Here is a 27,471-nt window from a genome sequence, read left to right as displayed (position 1 = left end):
TGTGTCAGATACAGTTCTACAATGATGTTCATTTATTTAAAAAAGATCTCTGGACAAGATTATCACCTTCAGTAACTAAAAGTGTTGATTGAGCCTTGATCCTCAGGGAAAATACAAACATATTCCCATTTAGTTATTTACTGGCTCTAATTTTTAAAAATTTTTAATTAGTCATTAAAAAGCTGTCTTTGGAAAAGCATGTTAGTCAGCTTTCAGGTAACAAAATATCTGAGCGTATTTATTTATAAAGAGAAAATGGGGCTGAGGTTGTTGCTCAGTGGCAGAGTGCTTGCCTAGCATGTGTGAGGCACTGGGTTTGATCCTCAGCACCATATAAAATAAATTAATTAAATAATGGTTTTGTGTCCATTTACAACTAAAAATATTTTAGCCGGGAGCAGTGGAGCATGCCTGTAATCCCAGCAGCTCAGGAGGCTGAGATAAGAGGGTCCAGAGTTCAAAGCCAGCTTCAGCAAAAGTGAGGCAACTCAGTGAGACCTTGTCTCTAAATAAAATACAGAATAGGGCTGGGGGTGTGGCTCAGTGATTGAGTGCCCTTGAGCTCAATTCATGGTACAAAAAAAAATTTTTTTTTTTTAAAGAGAAAATGGTTATTTTTGTTCAGTTTTGAAGTTCTAGTTCGTGATTGAGTTAGCCCTGTTGCTTCTGGTAGAGTGCTAGATGGCAGTGGCAGAGTGTGTGGTGGCAGAACAAAAGCACTTATATCATAAGCCAGGTAACAAGAAGGTTGGTGTCCCAAAATCTCCTCCAATGACCTAAAGACCTCCAACAGAGCCTACCTCCCAAAGGTTCTACAACTTTCCAATAGTGCCCACTTAGGGACCAAGTCTTTCACATATGGACTTTGAGGGGGGCATTTAAGATTCAAACTATAGCAGAAAGTATTTCTAATTGGTTTCCTATGTTTAGTCATTAATATTTGTTTTGGGAGCAGAACATTTAATGATTTTTTTAAATGGGTATAATTCATTCTTTTGTTGATGGACCTTTTTATTTTATTTATTTATATGTGGTCCTGGGAATCAAACCCAGTGCCTCACACATGCTAGGCAAGTGTTCTACCACTGAGCCACAACCCCAGCACTAATGATTTTTTTTTAAAGAAATAGGTTGCCAGATGCAGTGGTACATGCCTGTAATTCCAGCAGCTCAGGAGGCAGACAGGAGAATTGCAAGTTTGAGGCCAATCTAAGAAAGTTAGCAAGACCCTGCATCAGAATTTAAACAAAAGTGGGGATGGTGTGGCTCCTCAGTGGTAAAGCACCTCTCGGTTTACCACTGTACAAAAGAAGAGAAAGAAAGGGATGGGGGAGAGGGAAGAAAAGAAAAGAAGGAAGGAAAGGCAACAGATCAAGTAAATATAATACAAGGTAATGAATAAAAAGCTAGACAACAATGCAGTCACATGGCAGGAAGTCTAATTAATTGTGTGCATGCACATGGTACTAGGGGTCAAACCCAGGGCTTTACACATGCTAGGCAAGTTGCTCTACCATTGACCTACATCCCTGGCCCTTTTTTTCAAATTTGTTTTGAGAAAGAGTCTCAATAAATTGCCTAGGCTGGCTCAAACTTGTGATTCTCCTCTCTCAGCCTCCTGACTAGTTGGGATTACAGGTGTGCACACTTGCATTCAGTTTAATCTTCTAATTCTTTAAATCAAACTGATGATGTCACTGAGGAAAAGAGGATCAGTTGGAACTTGGTGTCTGGCAGTTACCAGAGGAGCTGTGGATGGGCAGAGGGTACCCAAGAGCCACCCTGGGACCTTTAACTGCCAAAACAACCAACATTGTATGTCCAGGACTGCGTATCAGAGACCCAAGACATCTTGGAACTGAAGAGTTATCCAGAATGGAGAAGGACAATCCCCCACAGTTGGTGACTCCCGCATCAGTAAAGGCCATCATCTCAAGGATTGAGGCTGCCCAGCTAACTCGGGCTCAGGAAGTAACCCACATTTCTATTAGGGTCTGATGTAGAGGTTGGGGACTAACCCTAAGTGTAAGCAAGATTCCAGGAATACTCAGCAACCTGGGTTGCAGACAGATTAATTCAAAATACCCACATCCTATACTTGGCCTCTGCTGGGTAGGCTGGGATCAACCACCCCCATGAGGCAGGGATGGGACTGGGAAGGGAGCAGCCCACAGGTAAATGGTCAGGAAACTCCAGGATAACCTATAGTGGTGGGTCCTATGAAGGCAGGAGGGTTGGAGGAGAGGATCAGAGTTCTTGATTCAGGGTTTGTTCTAGGCAAACTGCCAGAACACCCAAGGTTAAGCCTTGGAAATACGCAGGGGTAATGACCTAAGGCTCTAATCACCCTTTATATGAGACTCTGGCACATTTTTTTTCTTGAGCCTCTGATCCTGAGGGCTTCTTGGGGCCTCAAGGGTGAGAAACATCTAGAAGTCCCCAACAAGTTCTGATATTCTGAAGACATTCTTTTGCTGTAGATTTTTAGTATTACTGACCTTAATGATCAAAATGACAGCTGGGTTTGTAGCTCAGTGGTAGAGTGCTTGCCTACCATGTGTGCAGCACTGGGTTGGATTTTCAGCACCACATGTAAGTAAGTAAAATAAAGGTCCATTGGCGAATAAAAACACAATTTAAAAAAATCAAAATGAAAATAAGAGCTAATGCTTTTACTTTGTGCCAGGTATTATTCTAAGCACTTGACAAATACTAATTTATTTAATTCTTATGAAAACCCTGTGACATAAGTACTATAATGATCTGCACTTTACAAAAAAAACAAACAAAAAACCCTGAGCTCCAAAGAGATTAAGTGACTTGTCTAAGGTCACACTGGTAGCACATGGCACCTGGCTCCAAAGTCTACACTCCTAAGCACTATAATCTGCTGTCTCCCATACAGGATATTTCTACTCAACTCTCAGACATCTTGGACAATGTCAATTTTGTTATCAACCGCTTCCAGGAAGAATTAGGATATGACTTAAAAGAAAAGATGAAATCTCATGAGACAGAGCAAAAAGGCAAGAAGAGATTCATATTGCTGGAGAAAATTGCCTCCTTCTACAAAGACGCTAAGATGAAGGAGAAGCACCTGTATGAAATCCTCCACTGGCTGGGTGACTGGGGTGAGTCTATGGGCTGGGTGAGTACTAGGGTGGATGCCTTCTTCCTAGACCTTGGTCCCTGCTGGCTAAGTGTCTTCCTTTTTCTACCTACATCAGCATTTTCTGGGAGGGGTGTGTGGGTGGTGGATGCAGGGACAGTAAAAAGGACACATTGTAACACCCCTTCCCCATAGAAACATTCTACCACTCATGTCACCTCCACTTCTCAGATAAGCAAACATGTAATTGTCCAAAATGTAGTAGATCATAACATTAGCTGAATATGTGATGAAGCCTAAGTCACAGGTCCATTATGACATCTTATTTTTTGGCAGGATAGAAAATGAATTTGAACCCACACTAGCTATTTTATGGAGGAACAAAGTGACCCTTACTGCATGTGCACTGATGCTAGACATAAGCAACTTGCCCAGTCATTTGGACACAGGATGACACATACAACCCTGAAACCAGGCACTACTCCCTCCCCCTCATTCAAATCAGAATCATCTAATCACAGAACTTGTGTGCAGTGAGGTATGCTAGATGCTGCAGTGTTGGGAGAAAAATGATATGTAGATGCACGCTCCCCACCTCACACTGCTGTTGTCCAGGGAACTCTCAGTTCAGTGGTCCTTCAGCTCTCAAGAACTAACAGAGTTGTTGATTCCACTTAATTCATTTAATTGTTCAGACATTGGACTAGGCAATGGGCATAGAGCAATAACAAGACAGACATCTCCTTGGCCTCAAAGTTACAACAATAATATGGAATATTTATTGTATATTTCTACATTACAGGCCTCTTGTTAATCATTTCACATGCATTATCTCATTTAAACCTCACCCAATCCTTATACAGAGATGGAAACTGAGGCTTAGGGAACTATGTGACCTGCCATATCTCACACAACTAGTACAAGGGGAAACCAATGCAACCTCAAAGCTGCTGCAACCCCTGAATTACAGGGCTGCTTAGAGCATGTCCTCAGCCTGCACCACTTATTCCTTGTCCAGGTGACAGTCTGACCTATGAGCTCAGGAACAGGAAGAGTGAGGAAGAACAGGAATCCCTGGATGAATGGATTGAGGTGATGGAGAAAGTGTTACCTCTCTCTCTCACTGCTACCAAAGGAGGCATTCAGTCTCTCATTTCCCTTTGCTCCACTCTCATTGAAGAACAAAAGAAAAGGGCACAAAGTAGGTTCCTGGAGCACCTGGGAGGGGAAATGGGTGGGGATGGGCTGGAAGACATCTCAGGAGAAGTCGGCCTGGGTCTACAGATGTCTTTCTGACCCTCCTCCATAATAAAAGTGCAAAAGACTGTAGAGCAGGGGTGGGGTGGTAAGGGTGGCGTGTTGGATTCAATTTGAGCACTGAGCAGTTCTGAGCAGTTCTGTTCCTCAGAGTAGAGATGGGGGTAAGATGGAAACAGGTGGTTGCAGGTGCTTCCTGGAGCTGGAGCGGTGGCCTTGTATGGGTTCTGGGGAACAAGGTTTGAAAGCCAGAAAGGCTAGAGTTTGTAGCCAAAGCCTGCAGAACACCCTTTCTTCTCTTCAAACCTAGCTGCTGAGCCAGAAAGTTCAATGAGGCTAAGCTGAAGGCCCCTCTGGAGACTTCCTGATTGTAGCTGCTCCCAAGGTGGTCAGTTGACATCATAGATAAACCTTGGAATCTTACTCCTACTGACACTATAAACGACTTAATATTATCTAACTCATGCATTTATAGATGAAAACACTGACACTCAGAGAAGAGAAGGGACTACAACAAGCTTATGGCAAAGCCAGGCCCCACACTTAGGTTAGTATTACTTCAAGAACTTGGGCTTTGAAGTTAGACAGACTTGAGTGTGAATCCCATCTCTGCCAATTTCTGGTTGTATGACTTTGGGAAAATTACCTCATCTCTCTGAGCCTCAGTTTCCTCCTATGTAAAATGAGGAGGATACTGTCAACCTGCAGGGTTAGGAGAGGCTTCCACATATGTGAGATATCTGACATCATGCTTGGAACATGGTGATAACATTAGCATTTCTATTGATTCTCATGGATAGGTTCATTATCAGTTAAGAAAGGACCATAGTTGCAGGGAGAGAGAAGACAGGGGAAAATGGATAAGAAGATGATTTCTCCTATGTCTTTACCTATGTCTTAAAATAGTTTTTTATATACCTGTTTCCTTGCTAGAGTATAAACTCTTAAATGACAAAGCAAAGGTTGTGTCTCTTTCTTTCTTCTTCTTCTTCTTCTTTTTTTTTTTTTTTTTTGTACTGGGATTAAACCCAGGAGCATTCTACCTCTGTGCCCACTGAATTGCCCAAGCTGACCCAGAACTCAGGATCCTCCTGAGTAGCTGGAATTACAGGTGTATACCACCCACCCAGCTTCTTTCTTTCACGTTAAGGATCACTTATTAAGTACTTGCTAGGTACCTAGTACTGTACTTGCCACTAAATGTACGTATTGAAAGCCCTATGAAGTAGATGCTATGATTATTTTCATTTTTTAGATGAGATACTGGGAACTTGGAAATTTGCCCCACCTCAAAAAATTGGGGAAAATGAGATGTAAATTCAAGTTATCTGAGTCCAGAACCCAAGTTCTAAACCACTGGACCATATGACCTGTCAAAACTGGCTAGATTCTAGCCTGATCTTAGTATCACTTAATTTCCAGACTTCCTCTAGCTCCTCATTTAAAGTTAGCTATTGTTTTTTCTGACAGTGGTGTTCAATGACTTGATGCTCCAAGATGATCACTCCACCAGCTCTACACACTGCAGGTCAAAGGGAATACTACTATGACCATGTCAAGCCCTTGACGAGTTGAGCTCTGTCAATAGGATTGAACACAGCACACACAATCTGTGCTGAATACATTTTCCTGGGGAGAAGGTCTACTGTTTTTGTCAGACTATCAAAGGATAATCATTTGCCCAAAATGGAAAAAGACATTAGTCATTAAAAAAAAAAAAACAGGTGCATAGTTGCAGGACCACGTGATAAATTTTCCACAGGCACAGCCCCAGGTTAACAGAGGAAGGGAATGAAGCTTCTAGGTGGGCTTAAGGGGTTTGGGTAATTGGCATTAGGGTGCTACACAGACGTTGAGGTTGGAAAGTGACATGATAAGAAAAATTACTTCAGGAAAATATGGGGCATCAGGAGTAAGATGAATTGAATCCAGCTGGATTAACTGTTCTAGGGTCCTTTGGGTTTTGGAGTGGCTGATTGAGGGTAAGTTCTGGGCAAAGTCAGGCCCAGCAGAGGTCTCTCCTGATAATATCTCTCTGGTTCACATATAGTCCCAATTCCTTATTTTCACCCAGTCCCAAAGAAGATTAAATGAGAATTTTGACCAAACAGAGTCTACAGAATCAGTGTAATCCTTAGAACCCACAGGAGTTTGTTGCCTTTTTTCTCTCCACCTCTCCCAGTATCCAAATGCACCTTCTGGCAGGGCTGGCAGGAAAAAAGCCAACAAAAATCTTCACTCCACCCTCAGCCACTGAGCCCAGAGCAGATGCTCCAAGACAAGCACACCACCTGCACGAAGGTCTCTGAGGTGAAGTCCATGCTGCAGGAGCTCCTGGACTCCACCATGTTCAACAAGGGGGAGGTCAAGGCCATCAGATACATGTCCACTGTGGTGGAGAACCTCAATAAGGCCTTGATTCTCCAGCACAAGGAGAACAGGAGCCTGGAGTCCAAATACAGGTACCTGCAAATAGAGATGACCAAAGAGCTCAGCAGCCAGAGATTGCACTTCCAGAAGTCTATTCAAGTCCTTGAGAGCAAGAGAGATGCCCTACTAAAGCAGGTAGAGGTTCTAGGGGCAAAGTACCATGACCTCCTCCTGATAAAGCATGCCCTAGAGTTCCAGCTGAAGAAGGTTCAAACCTCTAGAGGTTCAACTGGAGACCCAGCTGAGGTTTATATTTACTCCCCAGGCACCCATGAAAAAGAAACTCTTCCAAAAAAAGAAATAGTCATAGAGAAAACCCAACAGGAGCCCAAGGAGGAGGAGCTATTGCTTTCAACAGTTTCCCCAAGTCCCACAGTCATAGCCTGGGACAGAGGGGCTATGCCTTCAGCATGCCAGCTACGCTCCACCACAGACACACATATGAGGATTGCAGATGTATTTAGCAAAGACACTGAGAGTCTTGAACCTGAGTTGCCACCCTCAGTGGATTACAAGTTTCCTACAAAATGGGAAAGACTAGTGGCAGAAGACTCAGGTCATGAAGACAAAGATCAGGAGGACCACTTCCAGGAGAAGGAAGGAGTCCAAACTAAATTCCAGCTTAGGAAGCATCACCTGTTCCCAGGGAGCTCCAGGAAGGTGCCCTTAGAGAGCCAAGTGGAGCACTGGGAAGAGGAAATGAGCTGGGAGAGGCAGAGGCAGCAATGGCTGCAGGAGGAGGAGATGTGGCAGCAGCGGCAGAGGCAGTGGGTCCTGCTGGAGCAAGAGCACCAGGAGAAGCTGCGGCAGTGGGAGATGGAGGCAGCTGCCAGGCAGGGGCAGCAGAGACTTGCCCCACAGGAAGAGAATAAAAAGAGCCTAAGGAGGGAGGAGCCAAGAGAGGATGCAGAGAAACCAATCTTCACAGCCATCAATTGGTGGAAGAACTTGGAGAAGGCAGAGGCATTGCCAGTGCCTCCCCCAAGCCGGGTCCAATCCGCTTGCCAAGGCAGGAAGCCACGCTTTACTAGGTCCCCTCATGCTCAGCATCCCAAATCCTTAAACCAGAGGACTGTGAGTTCAGTAGAGTTTACCCAGCTATCACAAGCCCCCAAGGTTTCCACCAAGCCCAAAAAATCTACCTCCCTTCCCATCACCGGGACATTCATCCGAAGGGTGACCCGGCCATCTTTGCAGAGATCCCCAGTCATCCTTAAAGAGAAGGTATATCACATGAAAATGGAAGCTCAGAAGAAGAATCTGCAGCTCCTAGGTGGAGATTCAATGCTGCCATGCTACCTGCGCAGCAAGGCCTTGGAGCTCACCACCACTACCATGGAGCTGAGCACACGCAGGCTGCAGTGTCTGTGCCATAAGTACATCCTCTACAGACGCTTCCAAAACCTCCGGTAGGTGCCCCCACAGCCACCTGGCACCTGCCCACAACCACTGCAATTTGTGGGCAAAACCAAAACCCAGTGGGAGAGGAGGAATGTGGGGTATGGGGAGACCTGGACAAGGTCTCCTGAGGGAGGGCACTAGTGAAGGCTGACCTTGGACCCTTGGGCAACCGTGGACAGTGTAGGAGGTAGGGTACTTACATGTTGCTCTCCTTGTAATGGGCTTTCTCCCCAAGCCCACTTCCCCATTTCTTCCTCACTTCCTTCCCTATCCTTAACCCACCTAATAGGCTTCCCCCATTTCTTTGGCTTTCTCTTCCAGTTTCCAGCCCAGTCCTGAGGCTCCTTACCTGATAGTACCTCTCACTTCTCTGTCCCCTCTTTTCCCCAACTCTCACCAACCTCTACTTCTGACTCCCAGAAATTGTAGAAAACAGTCATCTCTGGTCAACGAAGTTGGAGGGTGGAGGAGGAGGAGGCCTCTCCCCAACTAAATCTCTTTTCTCTTCCCAGACAGGAAGTGATCAACCACATAGAAGACCTGCGAGAGACAAGGGCCACCTATAAGACCCAGAGCCTCTATGTCTTCCTTGAAAACATCAACCGCCAGCAGAGACTAAGGCTGCAGGCCTGGACAGACAAGCAGAAGGACCTGGAGGTGAAGCGCAGAGAGTGCCTGAGCAGCATGGTGACCATGTTCCCCAAGGTGGGCCCTCTGCCCTGCCACCTGCTCGGAATGGGACAAGTCAGCATAGCCAGTAGGAACGGGGCCAGGAAATGAGCCTATGGGATTGTGAGGTGTGACTGGAGACTAAGGGGAAGTGGAACAGCTGGAAAATGAGAGAGATTACACCTATGACGCAGGAAGAGGGAAAGACTGGAAGTGGTTTGAGTGTGAGGGAGGGCAGCTTTCCCGTCTATGTAAATGGGGAGAGCAAGCAAAAAGGGGACTCTCCAAAAAGCAGTGGAAGAAAAGATTCTTCCAGAGGGATTGGGTAGCTGGGTCCTGTGGTTCCGACTTTGTGCTGGGATTTCACTCCCTGTGGTTCTCACTGCCCTACTTCCATCACTCCTGGATGCTCTCCAGACTTAGGGCACAGCTATTGTCTTCAACTTCTGACTGGGGACTTGCTTTGCTTCTCCTTTGCTTTCTAGATTCCAGATCTCTTCTTCTTTGGTTCACTTCTTTGTTTTAGAGTACTCTCTTTTGTCACTTTCTGAAAAGGAGTGCATAGGAGGGTAAATCACTGAGACCCTGGCTCATTGCATTCTAGGTTTTGATGTTTCAGAGTCCAATCACTCTGAGTTCTAATTATACATTAGATCATCAGTTCTCCCTCCAAATTGGTCTGTTGACCCCTGGTGGTTCTCTAGACCTTTTTAGGAGCTCTTTGAGGTAAAAAAAAAAAAAAAACAACTTTATTTATTTATTAAATAATAATATATATGTTTAAGAGAGACAATATGATGTCACAAGATACATACAGCTGAGCTGGGGTTGTGGCTAAGTGGTAGAATGCTTGCCTAGCATGTTTGAGGCACTGGGTTTGATTCTCAGCCCCACATATAAATAAATAAATACAATAAAGGTACATATAGCTGGGTGCAGTGGTGCTCACCTGCAATGCCAGCTATTCACATGGCTGAGGTAGGAAGATTGCAAGTTCAAGGCCAGCCTGGGCAACTTAGTAAGACTCTGTTTCAAAATAAAATACAAAAAGGGCTGTGGATGTAGCTCAATGGTAGAGGGTTCGCCTAGCAAGTGTGTACACCTGGGTTTAATTGTAAGCACTGCAAAAAACAAACAAACAAACAAAAAACCACATACACACACATGTATATATAAAAATGGTTACTATAATGAAAAAAATTAACATACCCATCATCTCACATAATTACCCATTTTCCATTTTCTCCCTTGTGACAAGAATGACTATAATGTACCCATTTGACAAAAATCCTGGATAATACAATAAACTATAGTCCTCATATTTTACTTTAGATCTTTGGACTTGTTCACCCTTCATATTTGCTATTTTGTATCCTTTGATGTATAACTTCTAATTTCTGGCCCCAGACTTCAATCCTGGTAAAAAATTTTATTTTTTATTTGACTTTTTTTTTTTTTTCACATACAAATGTGAGATCATATAGTATTTTTTCTTTCTGCATCTGGCTTATTTCACTTAGCATAAGGTCCTCCAGGACCACATATGCTGTGGCAAATTAGTGGGATCTCTTTCTTTAAGACTAAATAATACTCTTCTCCCCATCTCCCCTTGTGCAGCATACACACACACACACACACACACACACACACACACACACACACACCAGTTTCTTTGTTCATTCATCCAGTGATGGATACCTAGGCTGTTTCTAAATCTTGACTATTGTGAATAGTGCTGCAGTGAACATAAGAGTGCTGGTCTTTTTTAAGTAATTTCATTCCCTTCATGTACACACCGAGAAGAGTCATATGGTAGTTCTTTTTTATTTTATTTTTTGGGTACCAGGGATTGAACTCAGGGGCACTCAACCACTGAGCCACATCCCCAGCCCTATTTTGTATTTTATTTAGAGACAGGGTCTCACTGTGTTGCTTAGTGCCTTGCTTTTGCTGAGACTGGCTTTGAACTTATGATCCTCTTGTTTCAGCCTCCCAAGCTACTGGGATTGCAGGAGTGTGCCACCATGCCCAGCTCTCTCTTGTCTTTTTGATAATAGCTAGCCTAAGGTGTGTATGATGATATCTCATTGTGGTTTTGATTTGTATATCCCTGATAATTGGTGATGTTAAACCATTTTAATGTCTTGGATAAAGTCTATTCAAGGTCCTTTGTTCATTTTTAAATTGGGTCATTTATTTTCTTTTTTTTTAAAAAAACATATTTTTTAAAACATATATATATATATATATATATATATTTTTTTTTTTTTAGTTGTAGGTGGACACAATACCTTTATTTTATTTTTATGTGGTGCTGAGGATCAAACCCACGGCCTCATGCATGCTAGGTGAGCACATTACCACTGAGCCACAACCCCAGCCCTGGGTTATATATTTTCTATCTATTAAGTTGTAAAACTATTTTCTTTTTTGGTACTGGAGATAGAAACCAGGGGTGCTTTACCACTGAGTTATACCCCCAGAATCCCCTTTCTAAAAACATTTATTTTATTTATTTATTTTTTTGTGGTCCTGCGGATTGAACCCAGGGCCTTGTGCTTTCAAGGCAAGCACTCTACCAACTGAGCTATATCCCCAGCCCAGAAAATTTTATTTTGAGACAGATTTTACTCAATTGCTGAGGTTGACCTTGAATTTGCAATCCTTTTGCCTCAGACTCCCCAGTTGCTGGAATTACAGGAATGTTCCACTGCACCCGGTGTAAAACTATTTTTATACTAAGAAGACTTTTCTTGCTTTTTTCAGTGTTGACATTTGTATTGATGGTGCAAAAGCAGAAAAGAGGCCAGGGTGGTGCAGCATGCCCTTAATCCAAGTGATTCGGGAGGTTGAGACAAGAGGATTTCAAGTTTGAGTCCAACCACAGCAACTTAGAGAGACCCTGTCTCAAAATGAAATAAAAAGGGTTGGGCAAGTGTGACTCAGTGATAAAGCACCCCTGGGTTCAATCCCCAGTAACAACAACAACAAAACAAGAAGCAGTAGGGAGAAAACTGTGGGCATATTAATGGTAGTCAAGGTAGTAACAACAAACTGTACTAGTGGTTGTTACATTCTTCTCCACTGCACGTTCATTTAAAATAAAAAAAAAAAAAAAAAGGCAGTTTCACCTAGGAATGTAAGATGATTTATTTGGAAATTTTAGATGAAGTAGTAAAAATTACTAATCTCAACTCCTTAATACACATATTTTTAATGTTTTCATGTGGCAACATGGAAAATACTCATAAAGCACTTATGTGTATAAATGTACAAGAGCTGTCTCTAGGAAAAGCAACTGTATGGATTGCAAACTGAACCACCTGCTTTTTTCATGGAGCACAATTTTTACTTGAAAGATTGACTGACAGAAAAACTGTGGCATTTGGTAAATATTTTCCCAGAAGTGAGTGAGACAAACTGACAGTATTATTTGCTATCAGTGATAGAACTTCAGTTTTCAAGAGAAAATTTAGGATTTTGGAACACTATATTCACTACTAAGAGGTTGATACACTGCCAATATTTAAAGTCCTCCCTGGTGAAACTGGTGATATTAACAAATGTGATTTTTTAATTGCATATCTCAATGACCCAATATTCTCCTATTGACCAAATGCATGATTTAATCATGCATTTATGAAGAGTCATTCTAGTTCCAAGATAGACCAATATATTTTAGCCTAATAGAGTATGAAATGTTCACAGGTACAGTTCAGATTATATATTGCAACTAACCTTTAAGAAACTGCCATTTGTAGCTGGAGCACTGTGGCATGCCTGTAATCTGAGTGACTCGGGAGGCTAAAGCAGGAAGATTGCAAGTTCAAGGCCTGACTGGACAATTGAAACCCTGTCTCAAAATAAAAAACAAAAAGGGCTAGTGATGTAGCTCAGTGGTATAGTGCCCTGGGTTTGATCCCAGTACCAAAAAAAAAAAAAAAAAAAAAAAAAAAAAAAAGAAAGAAAGAAAGGAAGGAAGGAAGGGTGGGTCATTTGTAGAGTTCTGGTGTAGCACTGAAGAAGAGTGTCCACAATTATCTGAAGACTATGGCAGTGCTCCTCCCTTGTCCAGTTACATAACTGGTGAGGCTGCCATTCCTTCACATACTTCAACCAAAACAAGTAATGCAAACAGATTAAGAGCAGAAGCCAAAACTAAGATTCCTGCCATCTTCCTGGCCAAGTATCAAACAGATTTTTAAAAAATGTAAAACAATACCACTCTTCTGCCTAAATTTATTTTGGTTTGGAAAATAAAATTATTTTTTATAAGTATATTTTATATTAATAGAAAATAGGATTATTATTGTGATTCTTTAGTAAGTTAATAAATGTTTTAAAATTGTTTTCAACATTTAACAGAGTGAACATTGATAGCTCTATGCATTCCTTAATAATTTTTAAGAATGCTAGGACTATAAAGTGTTTGAGAACTGGTCCATTCATTGACTTCCTTTTATTCTCCCTGTTCTCTTTTTAAAACTCCTGGGATTCAGATGCTGGAACTTCTGGAAAAAATATCTGTTATTTCTCAGTTTTTTTATTTTGACTTTTACTGGGGAATATCAGATGAAGCAATAAAAATCATTAATCTCAACTGTGATACTCACTGCCTTTTGGAGATAGTTTGTCAACTTTATTTTCCAGTCTTGTCATTGAGTTTTTCATTTCTACCATTCCCTTTTTTTTTTTTTCCAGTTCTTCATTGACACTTGGTTGTTACTGGGCTTTTCCTGTCACTGGCTTAGGAATCTGCTTTCTCAGGTCCAAATTTGGATAAGCCAAATTGGTTGTGCCATTTGCATTCTCTTAAGCAATGAACAAGGTCACCTATTGTTCCACATCCTTGTCAACACTTGGCATTAACAGTCTTTTAAATTTAGTCATTCTAGAGGGTGTGTAGTGGTATCTTATGATGATTTTAATGTCCACTTTCCTAAGGATTAATAATGTGAGCATCTCTTCATGTGCCTATTTGCGTCTGTATTACTGAGTTATACAAATTCTTTATTACTATGGGTGCAAATCCTTTATTAGATGTGTATTTTGTGAATTTTATCTTTGTGGAATGTCTTTTCATTTACTTAACAATGCCTTTTGAAGACAAAAGACTTTAATTTTATGAGGTCTAATTTACCAATTTTTCCATTATTATTATTATTTACAGCCCTAGAAATTAAACTTAGATGAGCTTTACCACTGAACTACATTCCCAACCCTTTTTATTTTTGAGACATGAGCTCACTAAATTGCCCAGGTTGGCCTCAAATTTGTAATCTTCCTGCCTCAGCCTCCCAAGAAGCTGGAATTACAGGCACGTACAGCAATTAGCTTGTGTCCTATTTTTGAAAAACAACTGCTTAATCCAAGGACACAAAATTTTTCTGTTTTCTTTTAGTAGTTTTATAATTTTATTCTTACATTCTGACCTATAATTCATTTCAAGTTAATTTTTGTATATGGTATGAAATAAGGGTTAAAATTGTTTATTTTCCTCTCTTTTGGGCTTTTTTTTCTTTTTTTTAATTAAAAATCATAAATTTACATAGGACAATGTTGCTTGATTCATTCTGTTATTTTTTTCCCTTCCCCCCTCCCCTCCCACCCTTTTCCCTCTATACAGTCCTTCCTTCCTCCATTCTTACCACCCTCCTTATACCTAACCCTAAACTGAACCCTAACCCTAACGCTAACCCCTCCTACCCCCCATTGTATGTCCTCATCCGCTTATCAGCGAGATCATTCATCCTTTAGTTTTTTGAGATTGGCTTATCTCACTTAGCATGATATTCTCCAGTTTCATCCATTTGCCTGCAAATGCCATAATTTTATCATTCTTCATGGCGGAGTAATATTCCATTGTATATCTATGCCACAGTTTCTTTATCCATTCATCAATTGAAGGGCATCTAGGTTGGTTCCACAATCTGGCTATGGTGAATTGAGCAGCTATGAACATTGATGTGGCTGTATCTCTGTAGTATGCTGATTTTAAGTCCTTTGGGTATAGGCCAAGGAGTGGGATAGTTGGGTCAAATGGTGGTTCCATTTCAAGCTTTCTGAGGAATCTCCATACTGCTTTCCAGAGTGGCTGCACTAATTTGCAGTCCCATCAGCAATGTATGAGTATACCTTTGCCCCCACATCCTCTCCAACACCTATTGTTGCTTGTGTTCTTGATAATCGCCATTCTAATTGGGGTGAGATGAAATCTTAGGGTAGTTTTGATTTGCATTTCTCTTATTACTAGAGATGTTGAACATTTTTTCATATATCTGCTGATTGCTTGTACATCTTCTTCTGTGAAGTGTCTGTTCATTTCCTTAGCCCATTTGTTGATTGGATTATTTGTATTCTTGGTGTAGAGTTTTTTGAATTCTTTATAGATTCTGGAAATTAGAGCTCTATCTGAAGTATGAGTGGCAAAGATATTCTCCCACTCTGTAGGCTCTCTTCACATTGCTGATAGTTTCTTTTGCTGAGAGAAAGCTTTTTAGTTTGAATCTATCCCAGTTATTGATTCTTGCTTTTATTTCTTGGGCTATGGGAGTCCTGTTAAGGAAGTCTGATCCTAAGCCAACAAGGTGAAGATTTGGACATACTTTTTCTTCTATAAGATGCAGGGTCTCTGGTCTGATTCCGAGGTCCTTGATCCATTTTGAGTTGAGTTTTGTGCAGGGTGAGAGATAGGGGTTTAATTTCATTCTGTTGCATATGGTTTTCCAGTTTTCCCAGCACCATTTGTTGAAGAGGCTATCTTTTCTCCATTGCATATTTTTGGCACCTTTGTCTAGTATGAGAAAATTGTATTTATTTGGGTTTGTGTCCGTGTCCTCTATTCTGTACCATTGATCTACCTGTCTATTTTGGTGCCAATACCTTGCTGTTTTTGTTACTATTGCTTTGTAGTATAGTTGAAGTTCTGGTATTGCGATACCCCCTGTTTCATTCTTCCTGCTAAGGATTGCTTTAGCTATTCTGGGTTTCTTATTCTTCCAGATGAATTTCATGATTACTTGCTCTATTTCTGTAAGGTACGTCATTGGGATTTTAATTGGAATTGCATTGAATCTGTAGAGCACTTTTGGTAGTATGGCCATTTTGACAATATTAATTCTTCCTATCCAAGAACATGGGAGATCTTTGCATCTTCTAAGGTCTTCCTTAATTTCTTTCTTCAGTGTTTTGTAGTTTTCATTGTAGAGATCTTTTACCTCTTTGGTTAGATTGATACCCAAGTATTTTATTTTTTTTGAGGCTATTGTAAATGGAGTTGTTTTCCTCATTTCCCTTTCAGCTGTTTCATCGCTTGCGTATAAAAATGCTGTAGATTTGTGCGTGTTGATTTTATAGCCTGCTGTTTTGCTGAATTCATTGATGAGGTCTAGAAGTTTTCTGGAGGAGGTTTTTGGATCCTCTAAATATAGAATCATGTCATCCGCAAATAGTGACAGCTTAAGTTCCTCTTTTCCTATTCGTATTCCTTTAATTTCTTTAGTCTGCCTAATTGCTCTGACTAGAGTTTCGAGGACAATGTTGAATAGAAGTGGTGAAAGAGGACATCCCTATCTTGTTCCCGTTTTTAAAGGGAATGGTTTCAGTTTTTCTCCATTAAGAATGATGTTGGCCATGGGCTTAGCATAAATAGCCTTTACAATGTTCAGGTATGTTCCTACTATCCCTATTTTTTCTAGTGTTTTCAACATGAAGGTTATCTAGTGTTATAGCACAATTTTTGAGAAGATTATAATTTCAAAAAATTGAAATAGGATTGGGTTAAGACTTTCATGACCCTACCATTTCTCCTCTGAACCTTGCTGCACTATGTCACATGAAATAGCACACTCCCAGGTAAAACAGGAGGCTGTATTGCTGCATGAAAAGCTTTAAGAGTTAGAGTCCCATCGAGATCAAATGATGGCAGAAGACAAAAGCATGGGATCTCCAACGGAAGAAAGAGAGAGATTATTAAGCAGGTTAAAGAAGATAATTGGGAAATAATCAGCATGGAAAGATAGTTAACAGATATAAAAGAAAAAACAAATCAGTTTACTGAAGAAATAAGACAACTTGATATGGATTTAGAGGAACACCAAGGTGAAATGAATCAGAAATACAAGGAACTAAAAAAAAAGGGAGGAAAATATGGACACTTTTATAGAGAATTTTGAGGAATCTAAGAACCAGGAACTGGAAAGGAAGGCACAGATAGAAGCCAACATTGTTGCACTTCTGGAGCATTGTAGTCAGAATATAAATTGTATGAAACCGATATCGTCTGTCACCAATCAAGAGCTAAAGATGATGCAAGATGACCTTAATTTTAAATCTATTGAAATGCAGAAATAACAAAGTACAGCTAGGAATTTGACTTCAGACAGTCAGCGTCTACAGTTGGATCTGCAGAAAATGGAGCTTCTGGAAAACATAAGATTGAGGAACAACATTCTCTAGAAAGTAAAATAAAGCAAATGACAGCTGATCTGGAGACATATAATGATTTGCCAGCTTTAAAATCATCAGGTGAAGAAAGGAAAAAGAAATTACATCAGGAGAGAACAGTGTTATCAACCCGCAGAAATGCCTTTAAGAAAATAATGGAAAAGCTAAACAAAGAATATGAAACACTGAAAACACAATTGCAAGAAAATGAGACACATTCTTAGCTTACATATTTGGAGAGAAAGTGGTAACACCATGAGCAAAATAATTTTGTGATGAAAGAATTCATAGCAACCAAGAGTCAGGAGAGTGATCACCAGTCCATTATTAAAAATGTGACCAAGCAGATTGCAGAGTACAATAAAATTATCATGGATGCTTTACATAATACTAACAGAAACAGTCTGAATCAACTGGTAGTCTCTATAGAAGTATCTTCTTGACCCTAAAGTCTGTACAAGCTGACTAAAAATAACTTACTCTTGAAAAGTTGAACCTAAAATTTCTGTACATTTTCAATGTTTGTGGCCACTTTAAGGAGTGATGTTTTAAATAGTAAAATATTCTTGTTCAATAAAGAGTTTGCATATTAAAGTAAAAAATTGAAATATAAATATGTATATATATTGAAAGATAGACACAATACCTTTATTTTATGTATTTATTTTTATGTGGTGATGAGGATTGAACCCAGTACCTCACATGTGCTAGGCAAGTGCTCTATCACTGAGCTACAACCCAGCCCTTGTCATACATTTTGCTCCATATGTTATAAATTCCCTAAACCATCATTAAAACTTTTTCTTTAAATAATTGATAATCTTCTATATTTACCAACATATTTGCCATTTCCAGTACTCTTTATCTAAATTTATGTCTGGCATTATTTTCCTTCTACCTGAAAGCTTTCCTTTAACATTTCTTATTGTACTCATCTGCTGGCAATGAAATTTTTCAGCTCCAGTATGTCTAAAAAGATATTTAGCTTTCAGTTTTGAAAGATACTTTGCTAGATATAGAATTCTAGGTGCCCAGATATTTGGAGGCCAAAGGGAGAATTGTGAGTTCAAAGGCCAGCCTGGGTAACCCTAGTGAGCCTCTGTCTTTAAAAAAAGAAAAGAAAAAAAAAAAAATTCTAAGGTGGACAGTTTTTTCTTTCAGTACTGGAAAGAAACTCTTCCCCCAAATGTAAATTCTTTGGACTGTCCCCCTATTCTTGCCCAAATGTTCTTCCTCCAGCTTTGGTGTTTCCTCCCATGCCTGTGCTAATTCCTGATGGGGCCCCTATTTAGAGCTCTAGAGTTTTCCTACTATATTATTTCCTCCTAATTGTTACTCTGCTTTGCAAATTCTAGTCACCTTGCCATCTCTGAACTCCAGACAAACACCATCTCCTCTATTCAGAAGCTAGTGGATTGGGTTTGGTGTCACTGTCTTATGCTGCCTGGCCACTCTCTCATTTGATTCTTCTCTCTTGGGGATCACTGACCTGCACTGCTTACCATCTGAATATTTGTCTTGTTTCATATATTTTGTTTAGTATATTAGTTGCTTAATCTGGTAATCTCTGTTATTCCATTATCACCAGTTGATCACCTATACTATAAGAGAAACTGGAGTTTTTCCACTTTGGCTGGCTGGTGGGGTCTGCTTAAGCAGCAGCCTCTGCAGCTAAGAACAGTGTTGCAGTTCTTAATGATGGGCTATGCCCTTCAGTGTTGCAGCGAACCCTAGCAGCTCACCACCAATTTCTGTTTTTCTGGGTTCTTATCTTGAAAATTTGAAAAATGGAATCCACAGATAAGAATGAGTAAGTGAAAGAACAGGATTTATTCCAGTATAAATAGAAACAGAATTCTCCCAGGTGCTGCTTGAGCGTGCTAGTCTAGGGATTTAAGTAGTACTTAGACCAATGCTATTGATACAGATACTTGCTAATCGGGGTTTGGAAAAGTACTAAAGCTATTGGTTAACTCTTGAGTCTAAACTTTCATTCAGGTCTGCCTCACTTCTGTTATCTCACTGGCTTATCAGGAGGCTGAGGTCCTAGATGGTAGATATGCTCAGGGTTCTGAGCAGTACTGCTGCTGCCGTAGGTTTCTGCAGTGACCAGGCCATGCCACCAGGGGGCCACAGGTTGGCGCACCCTGGGTTTCCTCAGTGCTGGCTAGCCTTGCCTCAGGCCCTGGCTGGCCTAGTGGGTTCTAATGCAGCAGAGGTTAGTACTCAGCATCCTGCTTCCACTTACTGGGGATTAGTAGGCCAGCTGTGTGCCTGGGGATCTGAGCAGCCATGTCTTTAGGATCAATTTTTAATGTTAAGTCCCAAAGATTCCCATATGATAGTAGTTATTTATCCAGTGTGCCATTTTTGGTATGTACTTGCATTTTTTGACTCTTTGTAAAAAATTCATTGCCCCTCAAGATACCATGGTTCATGGGTTAGGAACTACTGGTATGGGTCAACAGAATTGGAAGATCTCACTCTCTGTACCTAGGGTCTACCCTCAGCTTTTCCATGTCCTTGCTGAGAAATCACATTTTTCCTGATATTGACACTAGGAAAAACAATGGTCTTTCAAACCCACCTACTTTACCTTGAAGAATACAGTAAGGTTCTCATCCAGAGTGTGCAGATCCGGTTCTAGCATTTGTGTATCAAGTTTTCCTTAAATAAATCCCAATGTGACATATAATCCAGTTTTGTCATTGTATGCCACCCAGGAATTCAAGGCTCAAAAAGCAAAAACAATTAAAAAGTAACCCCCTAGGCTAGGAATATGGCTCAGTGGTAGTGCGCTTGCCTAGCATGCAAGATGCTCTGGGTTCAATCCTTAGTGCCAAAAAATAAAAAAGGACCCCAAATTTTAACTGGGTAACTCATATTACTAAAGGGGGTTCAATTTATAGTCCATGGTAATACTTATTTTATATTATCTTCCCTTCCATTCCCACATATCTAGAAAACCTTTTTAAACTCCAAAATACTCTGACACCAAAACTTGTCCTCTTGTTCTAGAAAATTACAAATTTATGAGCCACAGATCTCTGAGGGACAATGAATTCAGGTACATAGCAATAATGCTCTCTATACTGTGGGGCATTGTGACACAAGCCTATAATCCCAGTGACTGGGGAGGCTGAGGCAGGAGGATTGTAAGTTGGAGGCCCTAAGCAACTTAGTGAGACCCTGTCTCAAAATAAAAAATAAAAAAGGCTGGGAATGTAGCTCAGTGGTAAATTGCCCCTGGGTTAAATCCCCAGTACCGTCATAATAATAATAATACTCTATATACCAAATTATAAAAAGAAATATACTTATCATATGGATGTAATCCTTGAAACATCTGACATTTAAAATGGATCTAAAGGGCTGGGGATATGGCTCAGCAGTAGAGTGTTTGCTTGGCATGTATGTGACCCTGGGTTTGATCCCTAACACCACACACACACACACACACACACACACACACAAAAGATCCAAAAAAGTACAGAAATTAAAAAAAAAATCAAAACCCATAAGGCCAAAAAGACAATAGCTTAAATTTTGGGATAATGGAATCAAAGACCCCTATCTTCTCTGGTATACACAAACCTACTATACTGTCAAGTCATGTAAAAAAAGCACAGTCAGGCTCAGTGACACACTTCTATAATTCCAGTTATTCAGGAGTCTGAGGCAGGAGGTTCATAAATTCAAGTCTATCCTGGGCAATTTAGTGAGACCTTGTCTCAAAATCAACATGATTAAAAGGCTGGGGGTAAGTCAGGCATGGTTCATGCCTGTAATCCCAGCAATTTGGGAGGCTGAGGCAGGAGGATTGCAAATTTGGGTCCAGCCTCAGCAATTTACCAAGACCCTACCTCAAAATAAAATTTAATAAGGGATGGGATTGTGGCTTAGTAGTAGAGGGTCTCTGAGTTCAATGCCCAGTACCAAAAAAAAAAAAAAAAAAAAAAAAAACAACAAACAGTACATACATGTATGTGCAGTACATAATACTTGATAATAATGATAAATGACTATATCACTGGTTTATGTATTCACTATGCAATACTTTTTTGATTATTTTAGATTGTACTCTTCTTTCTTACAAAAATCAATTATAAAACAGTATGCCATATTATGCCAACAACAGCCCTCATACATCTCATTTTTCCAGGCTCTTTAATGTATCAAAAGACCACACTGATTGACGTATACCATGTCGGTCTGTATAAGTACACTCTATGGTATTAGTACAAGGATGAAATTGTTTAATGACACATTACTGAGAATGTGTCCCACTGTTAAACAACACCTGACTATATATAGATTGAACTTCTCTGAGTTCTATTATTTTCTTATTGCTGTTTTGCCCCTTTACCAGAATATCTATAACAAAGGGGAAAACGGGAACTAACCCAGAAAATAAGAACTCATATCCTTTGGGAATATTAATAATTTTGTCCCTATTATACAAAATATATATATCTAGCCTTCATATGGCAATAATAGTTCTCTGCACTAGCCATGAGGATTCCTATCATTCCTTGCTAGGCTCATTTGCCGAGTGAGTCTCTGTAAGTGTCATGGGATGAATCACCTCAGTTCCAGATCTGAGGCTCAGGAAGGCTTAGAAAAGGTGGGCTGGTTTCAGTTTCCTCTGTTTTTTTCTCCAAGTACTAGGAGCAAAGAAGCAGCTGACATGCACATAGGGAGACGGCCAGCAGTTTGGAAAATTGTAAAATTTTCCATCAGTGACTCAGAACTGCTGGGTTCAGTCCTGGTTTGGGTAAGAGGTGTTTCACCTGAGTGTTAGAGCAACAGTATGCTGAGGTTTTCAGTGAACAGGCTGGCATTGAACATTGGAAAGAGCCTTGGCCATGGAGATTTCTTCCAACTTGATACATGTCACCTTGTAACAGTCTTGATAATATGTAACTGACTCAACTTGCTAAATTGGTGTTGGGATTTAGAAGGACCAGCACATCATGGCAATTCTTTGAGTGGTTGTGAAAGCTCACGCAGCTCCTCGCCCAGCACCAAGGCTGGGTTTGTGTGCACTCAGGTGTGGGTTTGTGTGCACAGCTGGCTCCTTGCCATGAACCTTGCAAGTGCTCTTGCAAGTTCCAGCTGCCCTCTGTTTTGCCCATTGCTGATTCTTCACAACAAAGGAGAAAACAGGAACTTAGTAAATAAGAATTGAAAGAATTACTAGGAAAGTTGGGATACCTGGTGTCCCAGTGGTTTTCTAATTGGGCCTTACCCTTTCCACTCAGCCTTGAGCCCAGCAAGGGTACCAACAGTCAAGTAATGCCTCCTCTTATCCTAGAGAGGAATAACTTCCTATCTCCCTGATGCCTCTTTGCTGGTTCCTCTAGCTTCAGATGGAGTGGAATATTCACCTGAACATCCCTGTGGTCACCTCCCCAAAGTCAAGGAAATTCAAGTCACCCTCAGTTTTACCCTGGGGTATCCACTCCAACAGCTCTGTCTGTCAGCAGCCCCTTCCATCTAAGCACCAGGAATGTGTGCCCTTGCAGATGGCCAGGTAAGTGCAGGCAAGCTGATGGGATAGTCATCTGTATGGGTGGGGAAGTAGGAAGTAGGGGTGGCTAGCCTGGGGAGGTAGGCGGCAAGGCAAGGGCACAGACAGGCAAAGATTGTCCCATGGGCTATAAGGTGCTTGTCCTCTCAGCTGCCTTGCCAGCTGTGGTGCACTGACCCATAGGAAAGGTATGTGGGATTCAGGAGCTAGCCTAATTGTGTTCCAACCTATGCAACTGAAAGATTTGAGGACCCATATCTGAAACTTATAAGCATTTGCACCTCGAGCATCAAACCAGCATCTGCCATTGGTCTATCCATTTAAACAAGCCTGATCCTTCCCACCTTGTGACCCCACTCCTGCTCAAACAGAGATACTGTGGGCCTCTAGGCAGCCAAGACAACCCACATTCACATCCACCCAAGCATGGCCTGGTTCAGGGCTTCTACTCCATAAGGTGTGCCTGGAAGCACAGGGCATCCTGAGAGCCTCTTCCAATAGCTCCTTAGCCAAAGGAACCCCAGGAAAGTGAGACACAGAGTCAATAATGAGGGAGAAGAAGGGTCATAAGAACAGTGACAAACTCTATTTCAGAAGGAAAGAAAACAAGGTCTTGTGATCCTGAAGTATTGGATCTTGTGATCCTGAAGAGCTTATGGCTTCTCAGTATATGTCTGCCTCTGCCTTTCTTTCTCTCTTTCTCTGTCTCTCTCATTCTTTTAATGTTCTCTGTACCCTCCCACTCCTAGCCAACAGGGGAACCAGATAGAGGCCATCTGGAAGACTAATGTGGCCTCCTCCAGTCACCCAATAGAAAAAAAGACCCCTGTCAGTCTGTCCTGGGACCAGCTAGGCGGATACCCAGATATCCCCCGGCTGTTGGTGCTGGATATGCCTTCCTCCCACCACAGAAGCTTGATGTCCTCCAAGACCTGGTAAGGCACAAGTCTGGGTACTTAACCTGGATTCAAGGAGACCTGTCCACCCAGAACACACTCTCCCTCTCCAACAGTCCAGGCAATCTCTTTCTAAACATTAGTAATGGTCTCATTTTTTGTGCTATATCAGATAAGAGAGGCTAACCTGTCTCTTCCATTCACTAGCCATTAACTAGGCAAGCCAACACCAGTTCTCTTAAAGGACTTCCCATAGTACTCTAAAGATCAGTGCGGGAGTTTCATCTTCACAGGTTTCCTAGGCTGCACATGAGTTTCTCAAGAGCTGTATTCTAGCCCTTGGCCTGGAGGTTATTTTCAGGAAGAGTCAGATAGAGGAATGCAGAGATTTAGGGAGACCATGAACTGCATGATAAACTTGAGATTTAGGCCTGAATTTATCTTTGTTATTTTCATTTCTTTACTGCCTTTGAGAACTGTCCCTAGAAGAGTAGCTAAGGGGAGGGTGGCAGGACTCGGTAGGCCAGCAGGAGGATTTTCAGGTTAGGACATTCAGTTCTCCTTTTGCCTCTCCTGGCTTGAAGATATCAATATTAAGACTCAAGGCTCTTCCAAAGGACCTTTCCAGATTAACCATTCCATCTGCCTCTTGCAGCCCTGGCCATACCCCAATTAAAGATCTCTGACAGAAAGAGGGCTCTGATGGCTACCAGTCTAACTAAACCAGAACCAAGAAGCTAGTGCTGTTTCATCCTCCCAATAGAGACTTAGGTAAAACAGAGTAGTAGAGCAACATCAGAGAAGGCAAAGCCCTGGCTGGACCTCTGCTCTGAAATGGGCCTGAGCATACCAGTTGGAACCAGTTTGATAGCCCTAGTGCAGGTACCTGGTGTTTAATTTCAAAGGGGAATGTGTGTGTGTGTGTGTGTGTGTGTGTGTGTGTGTGTGTGTGTGTGTGTTGTTGTTGTTGTTGTTGTTATTGTTGTTATTAGCTGATTTGGATATAGCAAACAGAATTAAGAATGACCAAAACAACACTGCAGGAGAACTTTGGGAGAACCCAGAAGTCACTGGAGTTTCTACCCAGCCGATATTCTCCCATAGTTGTATCCTCTCTCTGCAATCTCCTTCTGTATCTCTTTCTTGTGTACTGCAGTGCCTGGCTCTGCCCAGCCTCTGTGGAAATTTGAGGCCAGCCATTATTCTTCCCTTAACACAGAAATGCATAAATGTCCAGTATACACACTCCAATTGACCTCAAGCATTAATGGCATCAGTATCTTTCTGAAAATATAAGGGGATAAAGAAGAAAGGAATTCACATGAACAGCATCCAACAGCAGTCTCCTTTTTTTCCCCTTGTTTTTTGCCTTCTCTCTTTGGTATAACATGCAAAATTCTAAGATCCCTTCATGTCTCAAGCAGAGCTGTTCCACCCACACCCAAGCCTCCACTGGGATCTCAGCTGCAGGCTGAAGCACTTATCAAAATATTGTTCCCAGAAGAGACAGCTTCCCCTTTCTAAGGGAATTTAGATGAATACAATTTTCTTCCCCCTTTTCCAACTCTATTTGAATTTATTTGATTTATTATACCACCAAGTAAAGAGGCAGAGCCCTGCTTCTTCTGTTCTCTTCATCTGCACCCCAGGTTGGCACTACTTGCCTGAATGTCTGCCTGCTCCTGATGCTTCATTGTGGGGGCTCCTATATTGCTATTGTTACAATGGCAAGAGGACTGCCAGTCTTTTTTTTTTTTTTTTTTTTTTTTTGGGTACCAGGGATTGAACTCAGGGGTGCTCAACCACTGAGCCACATCTCTAGCACTTTAAAAAATATTTTATTTAGAGGCAGGGTCTCACAAAGTTACTTAGGGCCTTGCTAAGTTGCTGAGGTTAGAACTTGCAATCCTCCTGCCTCAGCTTCCTGAGCCACTGGAATTACAGGCGTGTGCCATTGCATCCAGCTAGGTCTGTCAGTCTTTAGCAGAAGTTCTCTTTCATTGCCTAGGCTGCCACTCACTGGCTGGGATTGGTGGTCATGCTGCTTTCTTTGTGAGTGTTCTGTGCCTGTGTCCTTTTGGAGACACACTCTGCTTCTATTCCTAAAAGAGTGTCTTCGCCTTCTGTTCCTGACCCACCATGCATCTTCACATCCACTGCTGCTTGGGTCCAGGTCATTCACTTCTCTATGGTCCTGCCAACCTCACCAGTTCCTCTGTCCATGTTGTCCAGTTCACAGCACTGTCAAGTTTCATAAGAGGGACCGACTTCATGCTGTCTGCCCCATTTTCCTGGTCTACCTCATATTGACAGCCTGTCTTATCATTGCCAGGCCCATAGGAATGTCCTCTCAGCATGTGGGGAAGGCTATTCATCTTCTCTTTGTGGTTTGTGACATAAAGACTACATCCTTCAAAATCTAGCAGCCCTCTTTCTCTAAGATCTTTTCCTGCTTATAAGTGTGGTCCTTGGGCTCTCTTTATGACAGGTGGAAAATCTGTGTCTGCACACACCAAACACTTTTTGCAGTTGGAGATGAATCTTGGTTTTGACTCTAATCATCCTGCCAAACCCTCGCTCAGGTCCACAACTGCACTAAAATATGTGCTGGTTCCCTTGTGCCCTCCAAGATGCACAAGAATTTGCACAGATGTCCCACGTGTTGGAGACAGACGGGAGTTGGGGGCTTATAACTTGGTATCTGGAAGAGATTAGGCAGGGTGGGGAGGAAGAAATATGGATAGGTAGAAGAGAGCAAAGAGTGAAGAGAGAGGCCAGAAGAAATGTCCTGTGAAGTATGACAAGATGCATAAGAAGAGAAGCAGATTCCCTGGGATTTGGCAGGATATATTAAGCATGTTTTCCTCCAGGTCAAGTCTTATCCCAATCTGGACAGGCCCCCACAAGTTTTTGGGTGGGCTAGATGGGCACTTCCATTCCAGAGCCTTGTCTCAGTTGCTCCTCCACCTGTAACTATTAACTCTTTCAGTGCCTCAGCAACTCAAAAAAAGGAATGCCAGAAATCTACACATGAACCAGCTGAGCTTGTCTGCAAAAAACTGAATGTTTCACTCCCTGAAACCCTACAAATCCAGAAGAATCGAGGCAGCTCCAGTTCTCACTCCATCCCTTAGCTAGTGATTCTCAAACTTTAGGGTAAATGAAAATCATAAAGGAGCTTGTTCTAAATGCAGGTCCAAGCTAGTGCTTTTAAATAAAAATTCTGAGTGTTGCTATGTTCTTAAGAGCTTTAAGAAATACTCTTTTCCTCCTTCAATCCCCAAACTGTACATTTTTAATAAAATAGAGGTTGGTTTATTCTAAAATCTTCTGTCTCATTGCTGTAACCCATACCTCCTTAACTCATTTTTGGAACCAGATCCATAATCATCCTGAAACTGAGCTGGGCACCAAGCATAACAAATAGTAAATGGCCCTTTCTTAAGAGAATCTATATTCAGGTTCTCTTTCTCAGGAATTGCTTCCAGTTTAAGGGTGAGACTCCAGGAAGAAGAGGATGTGAGATGTGAACAGCTAGCTCTGTGAATGATGTGGGAATAGAATTTGATTTCTGAACAACAGCTTAAGATAGCATGAGGAATGTCTGGTTGGGAATGAAAGTGAAGGTGTTCCTGATATAGGCTGCACACAGAGGACAGCTGTGGCAGTAAGGGGCCCTTTTCAGCCTCTTGGGTCTCGAGTCACTCTTTTGGGAGGCCTCACCCCACCATATC

At 41.5% G+C, this 27,471-nt stretch overlaps 2 protein-coding genes and 1 pseudogene across 5 annotated transcripts in view; 2 read left to right on the top strand and 1 right to left on the bottom strand.

Annotated features, from left to right (window-relative positions):
- Window positions 1-27,471, bottom strand: part of PRPF40B (pre-mRNA processing factor 40 homolog B) — a 95,579-nt gene that overhangs the window by 55,726 nt on the left and 12,382 nt on the right. The window lies entirely within an intron of this gene.
- FAM186B (family with sequence similarity 186 member B) lies at window positions 1,876-26,936 on the top strand (the record flags this gene model as incomplete). Its single annotated transcript, XM_079139101.1, has 8 exons — window positions 1,876-1,971; window positions 2,906-3,131; window positions 4,128-4,310; window positions 6,549-8,205; window positions 8,710-8,902; window positions 22,675-22,844; window positions 23,591-23,776; window positions 26,727-26,936. 8 exons carry the CDS (start codon window positions 1,876-1,878, stop codon window positions 26,869-26,871), a joined length of 2,856 nt encoding a protein of 951 aa, XP_078995227.1. The 3' UTR covers window positions 26,872-26,936.
- LOC306662270 (intraflagellar transport protein 74 homolog) lies at window positions 16,694-18,216 on the top strand (annotated as a pseudogene). The gene has a single exon. The product of its transcript is annotated as an intraflagellar transport protein 74 homolog (transcript).

This window comes from Sciurus vulgaris (assembly GCF_902686455.1).
Source record: "Sciurus vulgaris genome assembly, chromosome: 5".
Lineage (NCBI taxonomy): Eukaryota > Metazoa > Chordata > Mammalia > Rodentia > Sciuridae > Sciurus > Sciurus vulgaris.
The sequence above is the reverse complement of the archived record's forward strand: the minus strand, read 5'-3'. Positions and strand labels throughout refer to the sequence as shown.